General features: G+C 36.9%; 3 protein-coding genes and 1 non-coding gene across 9 annotated transcripts in view; 1 reads left to right on the top strand and 3 right to left on the bottom strand.

Moving 5' to 3' along the window:
* LOC109032417 (proton-coupled amino acid transporter-like protein acs) overlaps positions 1 to 6,790 on the bottom strand; it is a 20,723-nt gene extending 13,933 nt beyond the window's left edge. The window contains exon 1 of one of the 3 annotated variants that reach the window (XM_072300805.1): positions 6,638 to 6,790. The gene's annotated coding sequence lies outside the window, so the exon portion shown is untranslated. Of the gene's footprint in view, positions 1 to 449; positions 604 to 2,942; positions 3,103 to 6,637 lie in introns of those variants that run through there. The other 2 variants (XM_072300803.1, XM_072300802.1) reach the window with 2 other exon arrangements.
* LOC109032438 (uncharacterized) overlaps positions 1 to 11,792 on the top strand; it is a 14,325-nt gene extending 2,533 nt beyond the window's left edge. Inside the window, exons 1-4 of one of the 3 annotated variants that reach the window (XM_019044567.2) lie at positions 4,458 to 4,919; positions 5,820 to 5,976; positions 7,798 to 8,084; positions 10,142 to 11,792. In XM_019044567.2, the coding sequence (XP_018900112.2) occupies positions 4,857 to 4,919; positions 5,820 to 5,976; positions 7,798 to 8,084; positions 10,142 to 10,372 (738 nt within the window). In that variant the 5' untranslated portion in view covers positions 4,458 to 4,856 and the 3' untranslated portion in view covers positions 10,373 to 11,792. Of the gene's footprint in view, positions 1 to 4,457; positions 4,920 to 5,307; positions 5,338 to 5,819; positions 5,977 to 7,797; positions 8,085 to 10,141 lie in introns of those variants that run through there. The other 2 variants (XM_019044577.2, XM_072300806.1) reach the window with 2 other exon arrangements.
* LOC109032669 (proton-coupled amino acid transporter-like protein acs) lies at positions 11,061 to 23,439 on the bottom strand. Of its 2 annotated transcripts, XR_011899920.1 has the most exons (9): positions 22,816 to 23,439; positions 21,233 to 21,383; positions 20,741 to 20,862; positions 19,562 to 19,646; positions 18,352 to 18,624; positions 17,235 to 17,413; positions 15,924 to 16,099; positions 14,197 to 15,011; positions 11,061 to 14,100 (listed from the first exon to the last, which is right to left on the bottom strand). XR_011899920.1 is itself a non-coding variant. In XM_019044918.2 (8 exons), the coding sequence occupies exons 1-8, from the start codon at positions 22,935 to 22,937 to the stop codon at positions 14,752 to 14,754; spliced, it is 1,368 nt and encodes a 455-aa protein (XP_018900463.1). In that variant the 5' UTR covers positions 22,938 to 23,439; the 3' UTR covers positions 11,061 to 14,751. The 2 variants fall into 2 exon arrangements, 1 of the variants encoding a protein (XP_018900463.1); XM_019044918.2 differs by having other exon boundaries at positions 11,061 to 15,011.
* Positions 12,352 to 12,423, bottom strand: TRNAM-CAU (transfer RNA methionine (anticodon CAU)). Its single transcript has one exon. It is a non-coding gene; the product is annotated as a tRNA-Met (tRNA).

Genomic DNA, 23,439 nt, shown 5'->3' with positions numbered 1-23,439 from the left:
CCGTTGAAACAGGTTACGATTGAATTGATTTGGACCCAGAAATCCCAAATCACGCGCAAATGAAGAGCCGTCAAAAATTCACGTTATAATAATATATCGAATTTTTTAATTTTCCGTTTTTCGAGATACCTATTCATCTTATCGGAGGTTTTGTAATAACCCCTCTCGATCCTTTTTCTTTATTTTTTTATTTTTTTAAAAAAAAATCACGAGTAAAATATTTAAATCTTTTTTTCGATTATCATTGTCTCATCCTCTCTTTTAAGTCTCAACTTTCCTAAGTACACGTGTTTCCAAAAACAGGCGAATTTCATTCGACTGAGATCCAGGGGTTTTTTTTGTTTTTTATCAGCAAAAAGGTATAACCAACCAAATCAGTAGTAGTAATACTGTTCGATAATGTTTTTATACTATTTTTACTATACGATGAGAAGAATAAAAAAACTGACTTGCTTGACTATCGCGGAAAACAGCTGGAGAAACACACAAAGTGCTGGAAAATTCGGAACCCATAGAATATATTTAGAAAACACTAGTTTGAAAGGAGAGTAAAAGAGCATAGAGTGAACTTTCACGAATGAGGCTAAATATTGTGAATACGCATCACTCTTCTTTAGAAGATAACACTAATTGAAAAAGATAAACAAATTGAAATTCTATACTTTTGGACGTGCTGAAAACAGCACAAACAAACAATAGTTTTATGTAAAACGTGGCACCGCATCTAATTAAGCACGTTTTTGGAACCAGCTGATTGAAAATAGTTGCACTAGCTAATAGATATGACACACCGATATGACGGAATGAGTGTGACACAGACATTACACTGCTACTTGTTTTCTCACAGTCTCTGTCGCCAATTTTCACACCGCACTGTAAACTGCAGCCAGATGTCTGAATTTCGGTGTTGTAAAGTATGGCAAATAATCATAGATTTCTCCCTGAGAACCAGAAAAGTTCATGGAAAGTCAGGCAATTTGTGAACCGCGATGCTTGAATATCAATAGATACCGTATAATGAATCATCAGAGGCTACATGAACGTCATTGACCCTGACGTATCACCAGGGTTCTAAGAATACCCTGCAATTTTGAAAGTATGCAACCTGCACAGTTTTTAATTGATGAAAGTTGTATGACCACCCTCTAAGATATATATTGCTGAGGATATTTTTTTCTTTTTTTTCTGTCTTTTAGATCAAATCTAAGGAAAAAAGTATGAGATTAGTATAATATGTTTGAAAGGATCAGGGGTAAATTAATATTTTCTAAAACTCAAGAGCTGCAAATAATCATTGAAAGAGAAAAATTACCCGAGAAAGGTTACAATAATACCGCACAAAGCTCTGGGATTAAAATTCCTTGTTGCACATATTTTTACAAAAAAAAACTGGGTCAATTTGAAAAACTAGGGTTAAGTAGAGCAAAATCACCAATCGAAGAATTACAATTATCGTCTTGAAATCAAGACTAAAGTTTGAGGACATTTATTGATAAAAATTCGGTAAATCGAGAGCATTTGGTTTTTTTTCTTCTTCTTTCTACTTTAAAAAACACGATTAACTATTCTAGCTACACCTGATGGCTCTTAGGATGTTTTGAATTTTTGTTCCTCCAATTTGAGCGGATATAAAAATGAACGATGAGACGATTCAACTTCCTACGGTTACGACGAGAGGACATGTGCAAATTGATGCACGTTCTTATGTCCACCTGAGCATTTTTTCTTTAGTCGACTCGATGTAAAAATAGGAATTTATAAGCTTCCGTCTATCGTCGGATTAATGATTTTTCGATCCGGCAGTTCCAAAATATGTACACGTGCTCGTGCATTGATAAAATTAGCAGTAATTGCTTTTTCACGTTTCACATGCAGTCAAACCCATTAACGAGAACAATATTCTTGAAATAATAAAATAGTACTCGAGGAGTCATTTTCAACACGAAAGTATAAATTTTGCAATGCTGTTGAAATTGTAGAACGCTAAATATATAATTTGTTCCAAACGAAATGAGCATAAATTTTACTTATTTTCATAGAAAAATAAATGCAAATAAGAAAGATCTTTGGGAGAAGTTTTGGGAGGAATTTGAAAATTTTTGACAGTTTGTTTGTGCTTTATCGTTTGACAGTAAATGATGCAGCATTGCAAAATTTATTATACTTGCTTGATGGTAAGATCTCTTAAATGGATCAGTGGTTTCACACACTTTCTGTGATTAATTTTCTGAAAGTATGGAGTGAAGGAAGCTTCTCAGAATTTTTACAGATTTTTTTTAACCAAATCGCAAAGAAACCCTGTTTTGAAAACTCCGAAAATGGGAACCGTTTGAAAATATATTTTTGGTGAGCGCTGATCACGTAGGCAGGCGGAAGGAACGGCGTTTGCTGATTCTTTTAGAAGGGAATCTTTTGTAATATCAAGAATATCGAGTGGGAGGTCGGAAAATGACGAAGAGCTGATGGTCCAAAAAAGGTCCAAAATGCTGGATAGGGAAGTCAAGTTCTGAAATTCAATTTCTCTTGAAATAAAGTACATTCAATTCAGTTTAAGCAAAACATTTTCTGAATATCTGTCTTTATGCATTGAAGCTTTAAATAGTAATTTAAGTTCAAGACTATACTAGAATTTTGCAACTGCACAATCACTCACTCAAAAATGAGATTTTTTAAAAATTTTCTCTTATACGCTGTAAGTTTTCCCATCAAAAGTAAATGAATAAATTATTTTAACAAAATTATTCATCAATGTTATTGACCGTGGTGGAAACAATGTCAGAAACATAACTGAAAAATATCAGCATGTTCACATTACGCAAGTCCCTCTCTTTGGGTATTGAGAGAAAGGAAAACAATAATGTGAATGTATTTGAATTTTCACAAAGTTTTCAGAATTCGGAATTTAGGATCAGATTAAAGAAATAAAAATAAAAAAAGCGTACCTTATGGTCAGTGAACCTAAATGATCCATCCATCCATCGTGGGTCTCAAATCCTGTTTAAATCATTGCCAAGAGCGCACTCACTTTTAAATACGAATTAACTTTTCTTTTCTTTGACACACCTCCTCCTTATCATTTCCACGTAAATATTTGTTTTAATCTCGAAAGACTCGCACGATGAAAGTGGGGTAAATATCTTGATTGCTCCTACTTCAAAAAACAAAGCGATCATTCACTAAGAACATAATGAATGACTTTTGACCAAATTTTCGATTTAAATTCAGTTTGTTTTGTATGAGCTCTTACTTCCCTATCCTTGAATTTTTTGGTCCATCATCGGCAGCAAAACTCGTTCTAATATTTCAGTGTCTTAGTACGTTCTCGGGCCTAACACCACAAGTGGTGTTCTGTGGTGCCACCTCGGTCTCATGTGACGTCAGATCCTGATATCAATCGACGGCAAATTAAAAAGCTGACTGTTACTGCGTGCCAATTGGTGGTTCAAGTTGTCTTACCCCAATGTTGGTAACCAATTATTCATCAAGTTTAACCCCTAAATGACGACCACGGACGAAACCCACCCCACGTTGGGGTGCGGTAGTGCGAAGCGGGTGGGAGTAGAAGCCGCTGGATTCTGGATTGTGCCGGGTCGGGTGGAATAAGATGGTTAAATGTCATATTTTCGCGAAGATTCGCCACTTTTTTGCTCTCGCTTACAAAAAACAAAAAAAAATTATCAAAAGCTGCTTTTCCATTGATTTTCCGCAAAAACGGAGTCCCATGTGAATTTCTATAAATTCATTCTCTGTCTCAGTCTCGCTTATGTTTGTCTCACTTTAGCAGACGTAAGTTCTGTCTCAATTGAAGTTATCAATTTAATCCTTTTCCACCTATCATTCTTGAGTAAACATGAACTGTTGATGGTTCTTTTGATATGTCGATCCACTGATGATATTGGCTATATAAATGCTCAGAAATGTCTTTTTCTGGTCTTTGAAAATCACGGATTTCATGTCCTACTCATTCTTGCTTATTGTAGAGTACTATTTGTGATGTTGAATTATTCAACAGGCTTTCCCACTTTCTCTTGAATACAGTAGACTCTGAATTATCCGGATTAATTGATGCCGGGCCCGATCCGGATGAAAAAGAAATCCAGATAATAATAGTGAACACAAACACCACCAACTAACACCACAGTATTCTTATTATGTATATACATCATGTACATACCAACACGAATTTAAAAGGTTAACGCCAAACTGAACGACTCAATGGTGATTGTGAATGGTAGCCGACAACGATAAATTACAATACAATGATTAAGCGCGCAATGCGTGAGTATTTATGCAATCTAGTAGGCGCTAATGCGTTACACGCCGACCTCACTGTTTGGCGCAATGCGTAAAGTATTCCTTCAGCCTTGCAGGCGCCAATATGCCTTGCGACCGCTTCTCCGCGGATCCGCTCACTTAACGGAATGCGTACGTAGTTACATGGTTGCAAAATCGATCCGGATAATCCAGAGTCCGGATAATACGAAGCCGGATAATCCAGAGTCTACTGTATTATGTTTTCTTTTCCCTTAAAACATATCTCTCCCAAAAGCCCTCTCCTCCAGCACAAATTAATATTGTCGATGATTCCGTGAATATAACTAACAAAACGTATGCAAATGCCATTAAAATAATTAAGAGCAGTTAGGTACTTAAAACAAAGTCTTAATTAATGATCGAACTCTCACGTCTAGTAAGTATTGAAAGACGAAGGACACGGAATCCAGCGTTATCGATATTATAAATCACACGTGGAGTGCGTAGAGTAAGAAAGACAAAATTAATGAAAGTGAGCATAACCTACAAAAATTCACGGTCGGTTGGCCTCAAATTTTAGACCATGTTTCGATAATTTCGAAATGCACTTCGCTACATTCGTCATTAATATTGCTGTAAGTGTCATTGGAGGAGGCCTCATTCAAGTAAGTACGTCATCAAACCTTCTTAAGTGTGTACATTAATAACACAATTGAAAGTTTGGAAATCAACTCTTGAAAATGGTTTTATTAGCTACGATCAATATTGATTAAATGGCAAAAACACAAATATGACCGGATCTGTGGAGAAACTTCTTAAATCCTCCCGGAGAAATTTTTCTTACCTCTTTGCAAATACTTAAAGTGCAAAATTGACTTAAATGATTTAAATTTTTAAAAATATGACAATCACATTTCTCTTCAAAATGTCGCTGATTTTTGTGTATAATCTTAGGATAAATCATTTTAATTGACTATCAGAAACACCTAACAGTTTCCTTGTAAAATACGGTTTTATGGTAGAAATGTTGCAACAATGAAAGTGCAGTTACATTTTTTCGCCTGAATAATGACAATTTGTTCAGTATGTATACTTATAGATATAATAATATCATCGCTTATGACCTAATTTTTTAACTCCCCACTGCAATACTCGCTTTTCACGTAAACTTTTGAAGAACCACGCAATGCACTAATTGGACTTCATTTTGCAGTGAGAAACTACATTTGGACTGCATTTTGCAATTTGGAACTATAAATTCCGGCCCGATTTAAAAACAACGTATGTACCATTAGTTTCCCTATACACATACGTGTTTTTTCAGATGAGCCAGAATTTATAGCTCCAAATTGCAAAATGCGGTCCATTTTTCTGATTAATGCATAGAAACGCCTATCTGTATAGGGAAACTAATCGCATTTATGTGGTTTCTAAAATAAGTCAGAGATTGATGTTCCTAATCGCAAAATGAAGTCCAATTTATACGTCGACTAACATATTTTTTTAGGCTATTTTTCTCTCTATGACTTGTTGCCCCAATGTATCAAAATTAATTTATTTTCCAGGGAATGAAAGTGTTTTCGAAACCACACTTACTTTCAATCGGAAATTCACACAGTAAGAACAGCGACTCAACGAGTAAAAAGAGCAGCTTCAATTCTTATCAGCAAGTTACAGAGAATTTATCCGATCATAATTACGTTCTACTAACGGTCCCGCCAGGTACATGTATTGACATAAACTTGAAAATGCATGTAAAACTTTTTGCCTCTCTTAATTTAAAAATCTGAATTTGTGTATATGTAGTACAGAATATTAAGATAGGTACTTATTATGTACCTATCTTAATATTCTTTGTAAAGACATATTGATAGCCTAAGTTGCTGAATGTCTCTAAATAAATTAACTAACTAACTAGCTATAACATAACCTACAACGTACAACATACAACAATTCCTTACAATAAGAATTTGTCATGACAAAACTTTTTTGAGGCCTAAGTGCAAAACCACGTATCTCCGTAAGCGGATCACTCAGATTTCCTGAGTTAGACAAATTTCTGAAGTTTGAATGGTAATATTATTCTGTAAGATACATTTAACTGGTGTTTCCGCTCTAATTTTAATGTATTTATTCCAGCATGTAACGCAATTTCTCGAGAACCGCCTTGATTTTTCCTTAGTAACTGTATCTTCTAAGTGCAACGGACTCATTGTAAAGGAAGCGCGAAATCATTCGAAGTCAATTTTTTTCCGTGCACATAATTTTTCCCAAAGATGTCTGTCATACTTTCTCTACTCACTGGAGACTGAAATCTGAAAAAACAATTAATAATAATAATCCCCTCACATCATGCATTTGAAGATTAATAAACAAACCTTACCTCTCAGTTGTATTGTGCTAACTGCGACCTTGCAAGCAAGTCACCGTTTATGTCACTGTTATTTGACTGAAACCGGTGCGGCTGAATTCGGGCATGCACTTTTCATCCACATCGTCAGCAGATTACACTCGAAGCAACGCGCCTTGCGCTTTTGCTCATTACTGGAGGCCAGCTGCTTCAAAGCGATGAAGACCAAAGATTAAACATTTCAACAAGATGGCAGCTCCATCGCTGTTGCGACGGATAGCAGCTCTGGTAGGTTACGGTTGCTACATTCGCAATGGACCTATTGCAAAGTGCGGAAATTTGCGAATTGATAACTGATTCTTATGGCAGATTTTTCGCTATTGAATGGCGCTATTGAAAAATCTTGAAATCACCTCCCAAATTAAAAAAAAAAAAAAAACTGTTTTATGAACCGACCCATTCAAAACGGGCGAAAACGGACTCCTTACACTCCCGACACGTCACAGCATGACAAACCTGGTCTCTTCATCAAGCGGCTGCCAATTCCCTACGGAGAAACACATATCGACGGTCTAAGTCGGCAATCACATAACTCGTTTGCGGTGTCTGAAAATCTCCGCCTGTATGTTATTTTTTTAAAGGAGAACAAATTGACATCATACCATGAAGTTTTTGCAGAATTATCTTCGCACAGAGAAGAAAAATCACGGCAGTATTAAAGAATTGCCGTTGAGTAGTTTTCCGTTTAAAAAATAAAGTATGATGGGAAGTCTGCGACGTCGCAAACCGAGTTATGTGATCGCCGACTTACACCGTCGATATACATGATAATGAGACCAGGTTGTCATGTACTGTGACGTCACGAGTGTACCGGATCCGTTCCGCGTAAATGTGACCGTTTTGAAAATCCAAGTTTAAGCTCGAGCTTAACGATGCCGCATTAACTCATGAGCCCTGTCCACAACGCTCATGTCAAATATCCACGGCTCATGAGTGCTGCATATTTTGGCGGTTTGATTCAATGTGAAATCCCACTTTTCCGTTTCCTCAATCACGTTCACTTTTACGTTGTTTCTTATGCAGCTTTCTGGAGCATACCCCATATTTCCTGCTCGTTTCTGGTTCCTTTCAGCAGAAATACGTTCAATTATCCAATTATAATAATCAGTCTGCTGAATGGTATTTTTTTGCAGCAACGGAGAACACGTTTGAAGACCTAGAGCCTCTGAATATTTCCTTCATCTTGCAGCCCGTGGCAGAGCTGACAGTTCATCAATTTCAAGAGGTCCTTAGTGATAGCTTGCTCTCTTTGCGAACTTTGGGTCCGTCGGGTCAATCCCCAGAGTTTTTCGATACATACATCCACGGCGTGTTGTCCAACATTTTCAAGACGGGTTCTAGCGACTATTCAATGCTGAGCCGCGTGGAGGTCGGAGATTCTGGCCGACATTGCGATTTCGTGTTTCTGAGTAAACCGCAGGTTGGTGCCCTATTTCAACGACAGTAATCATTGAAAGTCACTTTACACCTAAATCAAGATCGGCTGTCAATTTTTCTCACGACTGTCAAGCAGAATACTGCCGTGCTGAGGAAGAACGCCTTATGAGCCTTCAGGCATTGCCAATTTCCTTCAATGAAATACAATTTACCAGGAAAATTGTGAATATTCCTCTTCAAATTTTTATAGAAAAATTTGTTCGCAATTTTGTTTAAAACGACTGAAAATTTCAAAGAAAAATATGCAAGATTTCCCTTAAAAATTACATGTTGTATTCGAAGAAATTTGACAACTCTCGAATGTTCATACGGCGTTTTACATCAGGACGGCAGAATACGTCTGCGACTACGGTGTAAAAAAGACGGAGTCAGAGGGACGTGAACAATCTTCAAAATCATCCAGAGAAAATGAACTGTCATGACAGAGAAAATGGTTGTCGTCGCAAATAAGAAACATGTGATGAACTAGAACGGTTTGATCACGATCAGGAAACTTACATCACACTAAGTAAATTTTCCTGTCACAATTAAATTTTCAGTTTCTGACCGAATGACGTGATAGCCCGAATTTTGTCAGCTTAATTTAATCGATCACACGAGAGTTATTGACGAAATTTATTGGACACCCTGTGTAACTAATAGGGCGCGTTCCAAATTGTGATTGAGTACTCGTTCAGTTTGCCTTCGTTCTGATACTTAGGCAAAAAACATTACGTGTTCATTGAGAAAGTCGCCACCGCGTTGAAGGAACTTACTTGCGTCGTTCACATCCACTCAGACCTACATATTTTGGTTGACTGTGATCCCTTTCATAGAGAGGTCGTAATGGTTAATTTCAAATAGAAAAAAAGAGCCAGAATTTAAATTACAAGTTGTGTGGCATCTCTTACTTATGAGGCAATTAATTCTGCGAGTATTACAGTCCCCACCAATTATATTTAGTCTGCAAGGGCCGATATTATCAATTTTATGAATGCACGCTGGTTGGGGCATACTCGAAGTAGAAAGTCGAAAGTGTACCTGTAGCGGGACGGATATTTCCGAACGCCATCTTGCCTTCCTTAGTAATGTGCGTTTACACCGGAGCTTAAATGTGACTTTGAACTATAGTATTTGTTGGTTAATATTTTTTAAAAAAAATCGGAGTAAACTCGACTTCACTTCCAGTCACAGCTGCTAATCATTATTCTCCCTTGTGAGGGTGTATGTGCGTGTGCACTCACTGCGTATGTGTATGTATGAGCCGCTTTTACGGCGCGCTTGGGAGCTCTGCGACGCCTATTCTCCACAGGAATCTGTCATGGTAGAGATCCTCCGGAAGCTGGCATCTCTCCATCTCTTCATGGATGCCCTCTACCCACCGTTTGGCTGGACGCCCTCTCCGTCGCCTACCTGGGGGGACCCACTCCAACACCTTCTTCGGCAACCTGGTATCAGCGCAGCCATTCTCTGCACATGCTCATACCATACCAATTGCTTGGTCATGATATCGTGCACAATCGTCCCCTCAACGCCCATTATCTCTCGGACACGTTCATTCCTGACACGTTCTCTCCTCGAGATTCCAGCCGATCTTTGCCAGAAATCTATCTCGGTCGCCTTGAGCATTTCTTGGGTCCGCTTCTTCAACTGCCATACTTCACTGCCATATGTGATAATAGGCTTGACAACCGAGTTATAAATTCTCTTCTTGTTGTCTTTGGAAATCCTTTGGTCCCAAAGGATCCCATTAAGCATGGCGATGGCTTTCCTTCCTAGAAGATTACGGTCCCGAATGACCTGATCCAGCTTCCCATCCGAAGTCAGCTTCACCCCCAGGTACTTGTATTGTTCGCAACTTTCTATGTGTTGACCATCCTCCAGGACTATGCTTTGCTGAGCACCTCCGACTGACATCTTATTTGTCTTACGGACACTAACCTCAGTTACTCACTGCGTATACTTTCCAAAAATACAAGAATTAAAAGTAACTGAACAAACTCGTTGCGAAACGTGCTCAATAATTTTTAAAACGTCTCTCATTTTCATCCTGTGTTACAGATTGGGAATCATTCTTTCATAGTGAAGGTGTTGGCGACTCAGAAACCAGTAATGCTCCGTTCGGCCGCCAAAAGTGCACTCATGATGATGGAGAGACAGGAATGGGCCAGGGAGTTAATGAAAAGTTACCCGAGGATAGATTTCGTGTTCCGAGTCTCCATCGCCGTCTCTCTTGACAACTTCTGCGTGGACTATTCGAATGAGACGATTTTCCGACCTCAAGCCGCTTAAATCATTAAAAAAGAACTACATATCGATGGTTAAACTTTCAAACCACGTATCTCAATTGCAGTGCGTTTGAAAATATCCGCTCACATTGTATTTTTTTGAAGAGGAACAAAGCGACATCAATCCTCGCAATTTTCACAGAAATTTCCTCTCACAGAAAAGGAAAATCATAGAAGTTTTAAAAAATGGACGTTGAGTAGTTTTTCTGTCTAAAAATAAACTCTTCTAGGAAGTCTGCAGCGTCGCAAACCGAGATACGTGGTTTAGGAGTTTCACCTTCGATATCGATGCTTGATAAGGAGAAAAAGGAAACCATTTCTCCTACAATTTTTATAGTGGGTTCTAGGTTCTACCTACTTCCTTAGTCGTGAGCATGATGCTACTTTTTTGGTAACAATAACCCCGGTCTGGTAACAATACCGCATTACTCGTTACTATTATAAGACCGAAATGATTTGTTACCACAGCTAGAGATAGAAATAAGGTAGATCCTGGAAGCCACTGTGCTCATTGTAAAAGTAGCTATTCTTTTTTTATGCGAAAGTCGATAACGTATCTCTGTTGTAATCGTACCTCGATTGCAACGTTTCAAAATCTCGAATAATTTTTTTATTCTTTTTTTTAAATTAAAGTAATTATTATTTAAAGAAGTCCTTGGTATCTTCTTGACATTTTCGATGTGATCATTTGAGAGTGATCTACAAGGATCATCAGAAAATTTTAAGAGGAACTATTTATAAATTTTCATTTATAAAAAATGAATACTTGAGTGGAGATTTTACTTAACGTCACACTCGGAGATACACATTGGTCGCAGCGGCGAGGCGTGAATGATCGATTATCGATACTTCCCCATTTGAAGCTATGGTGAAGAATCGATTATAAAGGTGTTCGTAGCGAACACCCTGTTTATCGATCCTTTCCCACAGGTTTAAATGGCATAACAATCGATATATCGCAAAGCACGCCATGCCACAGATTGTTCGACTTTAGTAATCGACATATCGACCGATAATTGTGAGTCGATCTCCAGGTAAATTAGGCTGAACGCCCTCGATCGATAAATCCTATCTTAGCAATGCTGTTTATTGATTAAGAAGATCTTTCGATCACGATTCAAAAATCCTGGCGCTGGTTCCCAAGTACAAGGAGATCAATGCCCGGCTGACATTTTGCGCCTTCAAAGGAAAACGAGAGACTATAGTTCGAAAACTTGCAGACATTAGGTTTATCAACAAATTAAATTCATCTATGACCGGAGTTTCATGGATGTCGGCTTTATAATGTTGGCATAGGAAGAGAACATACGCTGATGATCACAACGGGGTGTAGTTAGACGTGTCGGTAAACTTTTGCAATCAAATGCAATATCAGAATTGTATCTCCGCCAAAAATGAATTGAAATACTCTGCGTTTGAAAATGGCTCGATGGCCTCTCTTTTACAGCTGACTACATTTAAACTTTCTTTGATTTTAAAATTTCACCAAGTTGTTAAACCATTTCTAAAAAAAAAAAAAAAAAAAAAAAAAAAAAAAAAAAAAAAAAAATTAGATTTGTAGTTAGCGTTTTGCCAATCATAAAAAAAGCTAGAACATTATCTGAAAAAAATTTGTTTAGGAAGACAAGTAATTTAGTGGATTATACATGTCTTGTGCTGATTCGCTAGTCTGCCACGAATCAAAAGGACAATACTGCCGTGCTAAAGAAGAAGGCCGTATGAACATTCAAGAGTTGCCAAATTTCCTTCGATAAAATGTCTATTTGTGAGGAAAATTATAAATATTTTTTCTTGAAATTTTCAGAAGCTTTAGATCAGATTACAAACAAAATTATCTGGGAAATTTGTAGAAAAATATTCAAATAATTTCCTGAAAATTAGTGATTTGCCAGGAAACATTTGGCAACGTCTGAAGGCTCATACGGCGTTTCTCCTTAGCATGGCAGAATGTAAGTAACGAATGTTTACCTTTAAAATTTTTCGTAGCAGAGCGTGGTTTCGATCCACGGACCTCTGGGTTATGGGCCCAGCACGCTTCCACTGCGCCACTCTGCTTTCTGGGTTTACTACGCTAAGGAAAAAGCCATATGAGCCATCAGACGTTGCCAAATCTCCTTCAATAAATTGCAAATTTCCGGAAAAATTGTAAATATTTTTCATCTGATTTTTTTCGAAAATTTTGTTCGTAATTTGATCTGAAGTGTCTGAAATTTCAATGATAAATATTCATATAGTGTTTTTTAATAATAAAGATTCATGTTGTTCAAATAAATATTTTCTAAGTGGGAATTTGGCAACATTTGAATGCTCTTACGGCGTTTTTCCTTAGCTCGGCAGTACAAACCCAATTTGAAGATGGGCATAGAAAGTTCACAGAGGGCACAATGTTCGATTATTAATTGGGAATGCATTTGAAAACTAGTTTTTTGATCAAATACTCAATATTCTCAGATAATATAAGCACGATCAAAATTACTTGAATTCAAGTGTTTAAACTCGTCGCTTATCATTATTACAGTGTTTTTTCAAAGTGTTCTACAGTTTTACATAGCTCTCATAGGAGAACTTTAATTTTTTATCACGAGACCACCAAGTTCCTCGGTCACTCTCTCTCTCTCTCTCTCTCCCCCTCTCTCTCTCCCCCCCCTCTCTCTCTCTCTCCCCCTCTGTCTTAATAATTTCCCTCAACTGGAACGAATGTCACATTTGTAGCCTCTATAAAATTCAATCTTTATCGAAAACATTAAAACTTAAACCCCAAAAACATATAATAATGGATTTGCCACGTTTTCACAACCAGTATACATCAAACAATTTCAGATACGATTTTCAAAATTCGTCTTCAACTTCCCTTAGACTCTGCCTATATTTTCAATAATACAGAATGTATACTCAATTCACGCATTTTATCACGGCGAAAGAGTGGATTAATTGAAAAATGAGAAAAAGCAGTCACATTTTGTTGTGAAAGAGACAAATTTAACTGTAAGCATTATTTTAAATTTCAAAAATAAGGAAATTGGAGCAATTACTTTGCCAATCCAAATTTGCAGTCTGCAAGAGGAATTATATGTTGAAACAAAGGTAAGTAAATGTAAAGTTAGACCTATTGGTTCTATTGAACATGAATATTAACCTCCTCCTCCACTGCCGCACTATGGTCCACACTCCAAAGACTGGATTTAATGGAACTTCAATCGAAAATGCAATGTAAAGTTTTAAAAGTTAATGGATCTTATGATTTTTGGGTTGCTGATTTTATTGTACATCTTAGTTTAACAAAATATTAACATCCTGATCAAGAAACTTGACTTAAAATGTGATTTGTGACGCTTTTAAGACTACAGATTTTTCCCCGTATTCGTACGATTAAGAACATAAGTAAAAAAATAACAAAAATGCCTCCCGATCGAAATCAGGTGATTCTCATGTATTTTGAGATGGTAAATCCGAATGTGACCTCCGTTTTTATCCATCACCCTTCAATTTTCCGGAAAAGTGCTTTGGAAATCATAAAATTTGACACGGAACCACCTTAAAATTTACAAAACTCACATTATATTTTCCTATAATATATATTTTTCCCCCGTCAATTAAAGTGAGAATAATCTATGCAGAATATGCAAACATTTCAAAATCGTGGGTTGAATAACGCTGACTCCGCGAGTTTAAACATTAGAACCTAGTACAGAGCGGAGCAGCGTGCTGCCAGCGCCAAACGCGCACTGGCGCCTACAAACCTAACGGGATACTTCACGCATTGCGCAATGCTTGAAGTATCCCCTTAGGTTTGTAGGCGCCAATGCGCGTTTGGCACTGTCCTGCCGCCCGTCGCGCCGCAACGTTCAGCGTACCACGGCCCGCCGCCGCGCATATTACTGAGCCTTCATTTTTAATGCTAGGCAACATTAATAACGGTTTGGTATCAAAAGCTCGTCAGACTTGCGTTTTCGAGTTAGGAGAGATCGAAGCAATGCTATAATGCGGATGGTTAATTATTAATTTTGTAACATTTAAAATGTCAAAAAAAGGCTTACATATTACTTTAATTACATCTTAAAATCGTGTGACATGCACTCCTTAGAAAAATAATCACTTAACTAATGCCAAAATATAGTTGATATTTATTGACACTAGCACATATCAATAAAACAGAGTACTGAATTTTACTGATTCCTCCTAATATCAATGGATGCTCATGTGTTTTGGCGTTGACAGTCTGATTTATTCTATCAGGGTACCTTTCTTTAATTGTCGTTGAAATTGCTTCAAATTTGGAGGATTTTCTACCGTTTTTAAGTTTGCCTCATCTCTCGAAATCATTCACAAATCAAAAATATGTTTTGCTTTGGACTTATGCGGAATGTTTTCTTATTTTAGAACCTAAAATAAGGTTCCATCCATTAATTTTTCGTAGATGGTGATGATGCTGGTTGCTCCGCCGATGAAGAATGCGTAGATCGCCGCGAGCAGCAAGCAGATATTTTTGAGAATGAAGAAGAAAAACCAGCAACCATGGTATCTGTCCCAGAATGTGAGGGTCTCCGCTATTACTGGAAAAGCGAGGCCAAGGTTTGCCAATCCCAGAGCTCCAATTAATGATATGAACAACTCCAGGTTAGGGATTGAAGCAGCTATAACAACTGTAACCAAAATATAATGGTGTTGTTTATCATATATTTGTTTATTTTTAAGTCTAATATATTTTGGCTAGTCAGCAAAAACTTAACGTAGGATAATATAAGTGTGCAAATAATTTTCCTCAAAGAAAATTATTTAAAATGGGCAAAGGAATAAAATGTAATGATTCCTTTCAGGTTTTTTGGGAGAAAATTAAAATAGATTATACTTATTTGATAATTATACCATTAAAAGCTTTTTAAATGAGTCTGTTGGGTTTTTTCATTGATTCCGCTCCAATCATTCGTGACATCTCCTCGTGTATGAAAGTCACATGGTCGGTTGAAATGAGGGGCTTGGAGGACAATGCGCATAAGTGCAGTTTTTGAGTAAATTGAGATTTTAATGATTTCAAGTGAAACTAGTCTTAAGACATAGTCTGTAAAATATTCGCTCCCAAATTCCACTTTTTAAGCATCAAAATGTCAATCTGACCTTGCTGTCCACCCTAGGGATCCATTTAATTTCAAAAATTCAAACACGTGATCCTCGAAATAGCAAAAGCTGCACTCGCGCGCTCAGTCCACTCCAAGCCCCTCAAACAGTGGTCAAATTTTCCTTGAATTTGTTCACAAATTCTAACAGTGTATGCATTAAAATGTCCCCATATATAACAAAATCTGTCATTTGATAACGCTAAACTGTTTTCCTCACATTTTAACATCGTCACCTAATAACTCTTTCATTCACGCCTATGGTAAAAGTTCTCGTGATCATCCTTGTTTTTCGACCATTTTTCGTATCCCCCGGTATGTTAATTTGTTCAATACGAATGAATGCTCTCTCGTCTCTGTTTATGATAGGACATTAATCGAACTGCCCAAATCGTCATGCTCTTCCTGACCTTTGATCTGTTAATTAAGGAATGTACTCACATGTTGCTAAAACTAAGAAAGCTCTGGCAGAGAGCTCCCATACAACTTTTCTCTTCGAATTTTCGAACCTTGACTTTAGAAATTCTTCCCAAAGGATAGTTGACGTTACGTACGTCAGTACGGTGTTGCTAATCAAGACTGAGAAAGCTAACATCAATTTTACACATTGAGCTGGCCTGAAAAATGACAAAGAAAAATGATGAGAAAAATACAGGAGAAAATTAATAAAAAATATCAATGAGTTTAGATGGAGAATTTAGTAGTTGATACCTCAATTAGCGAGGAATATGAACCACAAATCGCTCATACCTGCATAAATTATTTCCCAGAAAAACTGCTAATGTAAAAGATTTCCATGGACTGATAAAATTCAGTCAAAATCATTTCACAGAATTGCCTCGTAAAGAAATGTTGAAAAGAGTGAAATTACTGAGGTGGATGCAATAAAGTATAGACGTTCAGTTAATTTTGATTTAATTTTCTTGTTGCATGGGTCCTTACGGCATAAGGACGCCCATTTTATATATATTTGAAAAAAATGGTAACATCCGTATCGTAAAATTAACTCGCATATGATTTGATATTTCAGCATTATATCATTGACTTATGCCACACGTTATTTTAACCAGTCCTGACTGGAGAATATATCGACGGTGAAACTACCAAACCACGTATCTCGGTTTGCGACGTCGCAGACTTCCTGTCATACTTTATTTTTTAAATGAAAAACTACTTAACATCCAGTCTTGAAAATTTCTGTGATTTTTTCTCTTTGTGCGGAGAAAATTCCGTGAAAATTTCAAGGAATGATATTGATTTGGTCTACTTAAAAAAAATTAAATAAGAGCGCAGATTTTTAAACACCGCAAACGAGATACGTGGTTTGGTAGTTTCACCGTCGATATGGAGTAGGAGTTGTCACGAAAAATATTATCACTGGTTATTCCCTAAATATGTGGTACTACCCCAATTTGTGGGATAATATGGGCATTTCCGATTGATTGCGGTAGTGCCACACCATTTGGGTTAGTAATTTAATTAATGGAGGTACTACTACAATTAGTTGGGGTACTCCCATAATTAATTTAAAATGTCCATATTATCTAACAGCCCCTTCCTCTTTTTTCAGTGGTCGTAAAAATGACCTCCCTGATTTTCGACAGAGACTACTCGATTTTATCCTCTGAATACATAGGAGCTTTTATAGAGCTCTTATTGAGATAAGTAACTTTTCAGCACAATTCCACGTTGTTAGCAGTTAATAGCAGCGGACTGTTTTTCAGAAAAGATGAATAACTTGTTTTCTCTTACACTTCACTTGTTGGTAAATTGAGAGAGATACTTCCTCTTGCTGCATCCCCGTATTTCAAATACCCGCCAAGTCCAACAAGGAGATACAAGATTGTGATGGGCACCATTGAGCAGTTGAGCACGCCGAACGACCCGCGAAATTGTGCTGGTCTTTTCATTTCGTTCTTCAGAGGTATAACCTTAGGGGAAATCATATTATGTTTTATTCCATGTGTATGAATTCATGCACGAGTAAGCGCTTACGTTAAAAGGACCCTTACTTTACAAAAGCTCAAGCTTGAGTTATCGATATCAAACTGTTGAAGGAAACGACTGATGAGGTCTAAAAAGGCCCAAACCGGTATAAATCTCTCGCTGTGACTCCAACTTAATATTCCAATGCAAACTGCCTGAGCTGAACAATCTCCCCCCTCAGTTTCGTACTGGTGCGCATTAGAGTTCAAAAATTTAATTTTGACTCTAATTTTAATTTTTGGAACTTCTTGCCTTTGTTTTCCCCGCGAAATGGTGTGGACCCAGCATCATTTCTCCACCTTGTTTTCAAACTGTTGTAGAGCGGTCAATCACGGAGAAAAATCCTCGGTTTTACATGCAAAATTGTTCAGTAGGCATCCTATTTAGAAGACTGAATGAAAGAAGTTGATGGAACTTAACGTTAATTTGGTGAGCCGAAACTTCAGTTCTACGATCTGCGCAACAGAATCAGTCTTTTGAGGCGATTATAAACTATATTTAGGAAATTCAGTAAAATATGTCGTTTCATGAGAAATCTCACCTTGCCAAAAGAATTGACCACCTCAATATTTACCTTCTTAAACCTACGAGTCACTCTCTGACAAAAAATGAGGCACGCACGATAAGTATTCGTGCCAAAAAACCAAATGATCAAATCAGTTCATTTGAATTTTGATCAGTTTTTTAAATTATACAGGTAAAAATCAAAAAGTTATAGAGCGACGATTTTGCATACATTTTACAGTATATGACTTTACTATTTACGACTCATTTTAGAAACAACATAAAATCTATGAGCTTCCTTATGATGAGGTGCTTTATGGATAAGCTAAAAATACAACCAGTAATTCTCTATTGTAAAATGGAATCCATAATAGATTACCACGCTGATAGCCTCCATTGCGAACAGCGCCGTGCCGATGAAGAGTGGGAACTGTTTGAGATCGACAACAGCTTTCCTGGTGGAAAAGCTTGGCAGGTCAGTGAGAACGTACCAGAAGGTAATGCAGTAGCAGATCATGGTCATGGAATTACCAAAGAAAGACAGTGGTGCTAAGTATTTCAGGTTACCGAACCAGCAGAGAATGATCAGTGGGCCCAAGAGACACGCCATGTATAGTCTGATGTCTGTTGTCCCGATGTACTGGTCCAATACCTGTGGTACGTGAAAATGTAAATACAAGCCTCTGATAATAATGTAAACTGAGAGACAAATCTCGGTAAATGATACCAAACTTCAAGTTACGTTGAGCTTTGAAATTTTTCGGTAAGGTACCCGAAGTTTTCGATCACAGGAACTTCAGTAGCGAGGTACTAATGATCGATTATTGATACTTCCCCATTTGAAGCTGTGGTAAATATTCGATTGTTAACGTGTTCGTTACGTACTCCCGGTTTATCGATCTTTTCCCGTAGCTTTAAATGATAGTTCAATCAATATCACAATGCGCGCCACGCCTCTGACGGGATTCGAAGTTTTTTATCATGAGGACCGAAGCTCTAGGCCAAAAGAACCGAAATTTTGTTTTTGTGACCAAAAACACACCGTCACCTGATCCAAGAAAGTTCGGGATTCAATATGAATCTTGGGTTCTATGGCCGATAACTTTGGCAACTTGAGCTGAAAAATTTTAACATCGAGTTAGAAAATGGTGTTTCATATGATCTGAGGTTTGGTATCTTTTACCGAACTTTTTCTCTCAGTTTTTGGATGTGGAAAAAAATGTGTGGAATACATTTAAACCGTGCGAGACGTATTTAAAGTTAAAGTCATGGTGCTAAGAAAAGGAAATGTTTTCAATGAGCTTCCGAATCCTTACGGAAGTTAGGCTAGTTAATCCATAAAGTATAAGTATCTTAGAAGGGAGCCAATGAAATAATTTATTTCATGAGGCTTAAATATTTCATTTTTTTTAATATGGTATCGTTATTTCGTTTTTTACTTATTTTTTAATTGATGAAATCTTCACTTATTTTATGAGACGAATTACCTTCAAGTTGCACTCCAGAAAATGGAACTACATCTGAGTAATTATAGAGGTTATGAAAATATTTCGTAATTAATAAAAAGACAAAATAGGAATATGTCTAACCGCCTTTAGATTGTCAGCTACGAATACCATGTAAACACAACTGAGACCGCATTGAAGAAGGAATAGAATCAGATTGCACGTAACGCTGCAAAAAAATGAACATTTTGAGGTGTAGGGCCATAGCATCATTAAAACAAAACTTTAGAGTTTTCTTCGTACTTTACTCAGTCATGAAACTTTTCAAATTTAGTAGAACACAAGATTTCCCAATCATACACAATGTGAGATTTAATAGACATTTTAAAAACCAGGGAGAATTATATATTATGATAAGAACATATTGGCAAAACTAGAGAGAGGCATAGCTTGATTTGTGACATTGCCAAGCTGCAGCCATATTTCATTTTTTCTGTAGAAAACGATTTGACGCTGCCTTTTCAAAATGTCAGAATTTTTGCTCACTGTGTTCCTAATAAAAAGTGAAGCAACATGATTACTTCATTCGTCCCTGAAATAAATAAGGGGGATCGGACATTTTTAAACAGAGTCATTAAAATTCACAATTTTGAGGCATCTTCGTTAGTCGAAACAAATTTTTTCAATTTTTAATGTAATAATTGAAAAAGTAACTGTACTAACATTGATTTTTTTAAACACAGATTGCTGCTGTTAGACTGCTGTCTAGATTTTGATGCGATAAAGCTAAGTTTACAGGAGACGAACTTAAAATTTTCCATCAGCAGTCGTTCAAGTTTATGGCAATGGCAATTCGCAGAGGATAGCACTCCTGAGTTTCATATTTTTGAAAGTATGTTGAACAGTAATCGATATCTATTGGGACAAGCTGCCTAGTTCTCGATCAAATGTTTATAATGGATTTAAATTTAGAAACGACCATGTTTCCAAATTTTGAGAGTTCCCACTGCTCGTGTCTGTACAAAGAGTCTCGTTGGAATTTCAAGTATTTTAACCTAGCTGTATCGTTGATTATGATGGAACATTACATTTTCTCTCGTCCGTATAACTTAATGTTTCTCCGGGCTATCTTAATGTGTAGTCAAGCACTTCTGTTCTCGAGGGTATACAAAACAATCGATTCTTGGGCAGCTCATCTCAGCTAGAATCGAGATTTTTAATGGATTTAAATGGAGGAACAGTGTTGCCAACTTGCAAAATCGCCATTGATTCCAATCAAGCGACGAAATGTGATAAAAATAGAATGTAAATGCAAGAACTGACCCCGCGGCTTTAGCAAATGGTCTGCATCGCTTCGGTCCCTCTGAGAACGCTGCTTCGAAAGTTTGAGGATACGTCATACTGGGCACTCGCAGTCTTCTACTCAGCTCGTATTCTGATTGGACCTGTCAAAGTATGATCTCACAATGAGGACTTTCCGAACAAATTACAGAATATTGTAGCAAAAATTCACAAAACAAATATTTAACTCCAATTTATTTTTTTCAAGTCTTTTTACAAGATTAATCGTACAGGGCAAGAATTGTGCCCAAAACTTTGATCATTGACCTGCCTTGTGTCTCTGTGTAGGAGTTCACAGGTAGGACTAAGGATTTTTTTTCGGGGGGGGGGGGGGCAGAAGGGCAACTCATCAAAGGGGTTCTCATCAAGGTCATTTTTCTCAAACTTTAAAATTAGCACAAATAAAAGGAGGAAAAAAAATAGTTATCGGAAAGAAAAGAACTTCGATAAAATTTAGTTTACTACTATACGTACAAGCATCTGCGTTGTGTAAGTACAAAGAACTCCGACTATGATTGTGCCAATCATACCCAAAAGATAGCCAGCATTGGCAAAAGCTTTCGGCATCGCCAAAACTCCAGTGCCCAGGCTAACTTTCAGCATATGAAGTAATGTCTCGAAGTAACTGTAATCATCAAGATTAAACGTATCAAACAATAGGTACAACAGCATAAATTTAGCAAACCAAAAATTAATATATTGCTGTACATTCGGCGCATCGTTTATGTAAAATAATAACAACTCAATACATAAATGAAGAATTGATTTGTGAATGTTTCACATTTTGCTTTACAACATGTAGTGCATAACAAAAACTGGCTAACCTCAGTCGCTTACCATAGTAAAGAAAATTTTCTCCTTCCAAATAAAATCAGAGATCAGTAAAACTTTCACATTCCTTTAATTTCTTACATTTGGTACTAAAATGGTATACTCAAGAATTCTTTTTGAGATCAGACGAAGTTTTTTTGTAAATCAGTAACATATTAACTGCCAAAAGAACAATGTGCTTCAGATAAAAAGAAAAGAAGAAGAAAAAATACTATTTTAATAAGCTTTTGCGCTCATTGCTTGCGTTAATTTCGCTTGATATAAAAAAAAAAAAAAAGTAAGTTTTGTTCCAGTTTTCATTCCTTGCATTTATTTTTGTAAATCGACTAAAATAACCTATCTATGCAGTAGACTTTCGAAGGGATCTGGCGATTGGTTTAAATAACTAATGAGCATTTAAACCACCTTCATAGTTTCCTAATTGGCGATATCGATGGTACAAGGCAAAACCACATATCTCCGATTGCGACGTTGCAGACTTCCAGTCGTATTTTTTTTCTTGAAAAGCTAGCCAAAGTAATTTTTTGAATACTGCTATGATTTTCCCTCCATGTTAGCACAATATTCTGCAAAAATGTCGAGTTGTAAATTGGCTAAAAATTTTTAGAAAAATAACATAGGTGCGGAAATTTTGAAACAGCGCAATGGAGATATGTGGTTTCGGACTGTGGCCACCAATGTATTCTCGAACGTATGACATTGAGCGTTGATCGTTAATTTTATTTTGGGAAACACTTAATTTCTCATATTCTGATGGGTCGACAGGTGTCCTGACGACAGTTGAATATCGATAACGGAATATTAAGCTATACCTTACAATGTCTCTTATCAAATCGGAGACTCCACTTGAGTGGGCTTAAAGAGCTAATAATGACTAATAATTGCAAAAAAGACAAGACATGATACTTCCTCTGTATTATGCTCGAACAAAAATTCAAATTTTTTTCCTCCCCTTTTTGAAAGTTCAATAAAAACTGTTAGTTTATACGATTACAACACGTAATAGAATTTACTTTTATTCATGCTTTGATTCTTTTGCCCGCCAATAATGTTTTTTCGTGAAATTTGTTGACAATGAAAAATAACTATGCTGCAAACCAAATTACATTTGAATATGCTTCTTCATATTTTTCCAGCACGAATTTAAAAATAGAGTTAGATTTGACATTTTTCCCTGTTTTATACGCAACTATGCAAGCTTGTACAAGATGCAACAAATATCTTACGTTGTCAGATTTTTCTCTCCTAGGTCTTCATCTGGATCATAATCCGTGTCTCCTGGGGTTTTGATGACGTCACCTCTTTCTTGCTGTGCGGGTGTGCTTCCATTTTTCTGATCGCTTGCCATTTCTACTTCAGTCGAAAATAAAACTACGGAATTCTTGATGAGTCAAATGGTAGAATAAAATCGGTTTCCTACCCGTGAAAATCGATAAAACTGTGTTCACTCCACGAATCATTAATTTCAGTTTCTTATTTGAATACTTCATTCACACACATTCATTTCAATTCTTTTGAGCACTTCAACTGAAAATACACTAGCGTCCGAACATTCTGCACTCGAATTGGCCGACGACTCGTCAATTTCGTTCGCGATGGCCCGTACCCGACGAAGAAACTGTGCAATCGCAGTTGGAATCAGTTGCTTTATTCTAATAATTTCAGTCTTTTCTATCTTTTAATTTATGACGATACTTCGTCTAGACACTTTGACTGCGGTTTAAATTAGGTGATGCATGCGATGTCCTGGCGTCGTCTTTGCCCCAAGTGGGTTCCTCTTAATTTTATGACGATCACCGCCTACGTTTTGAGTTTAAGATGTATTAATCAGTGGCGTGTCGTGTTCTGCG

Source organism: Bemisia tabaci, chromosome 5 (genome assembly GCF_918797505.1).
Source record: "Bemisia tabaci chromosome 5, PGI_BMITA_v3".
NCBI classification, from domain to species: domain Eukaryota; kingdom Metazoa; phylum Arthropoda; class Insecta; order Hemiptera; family Aleyrodidae; genus Bemisia; species Bemisia tabaci.
The sequence above is the reverse complement of the archived record's forward strand: the minus strand, read 5'-3'. Positions and strand labels throughout refer to the sequence as shown.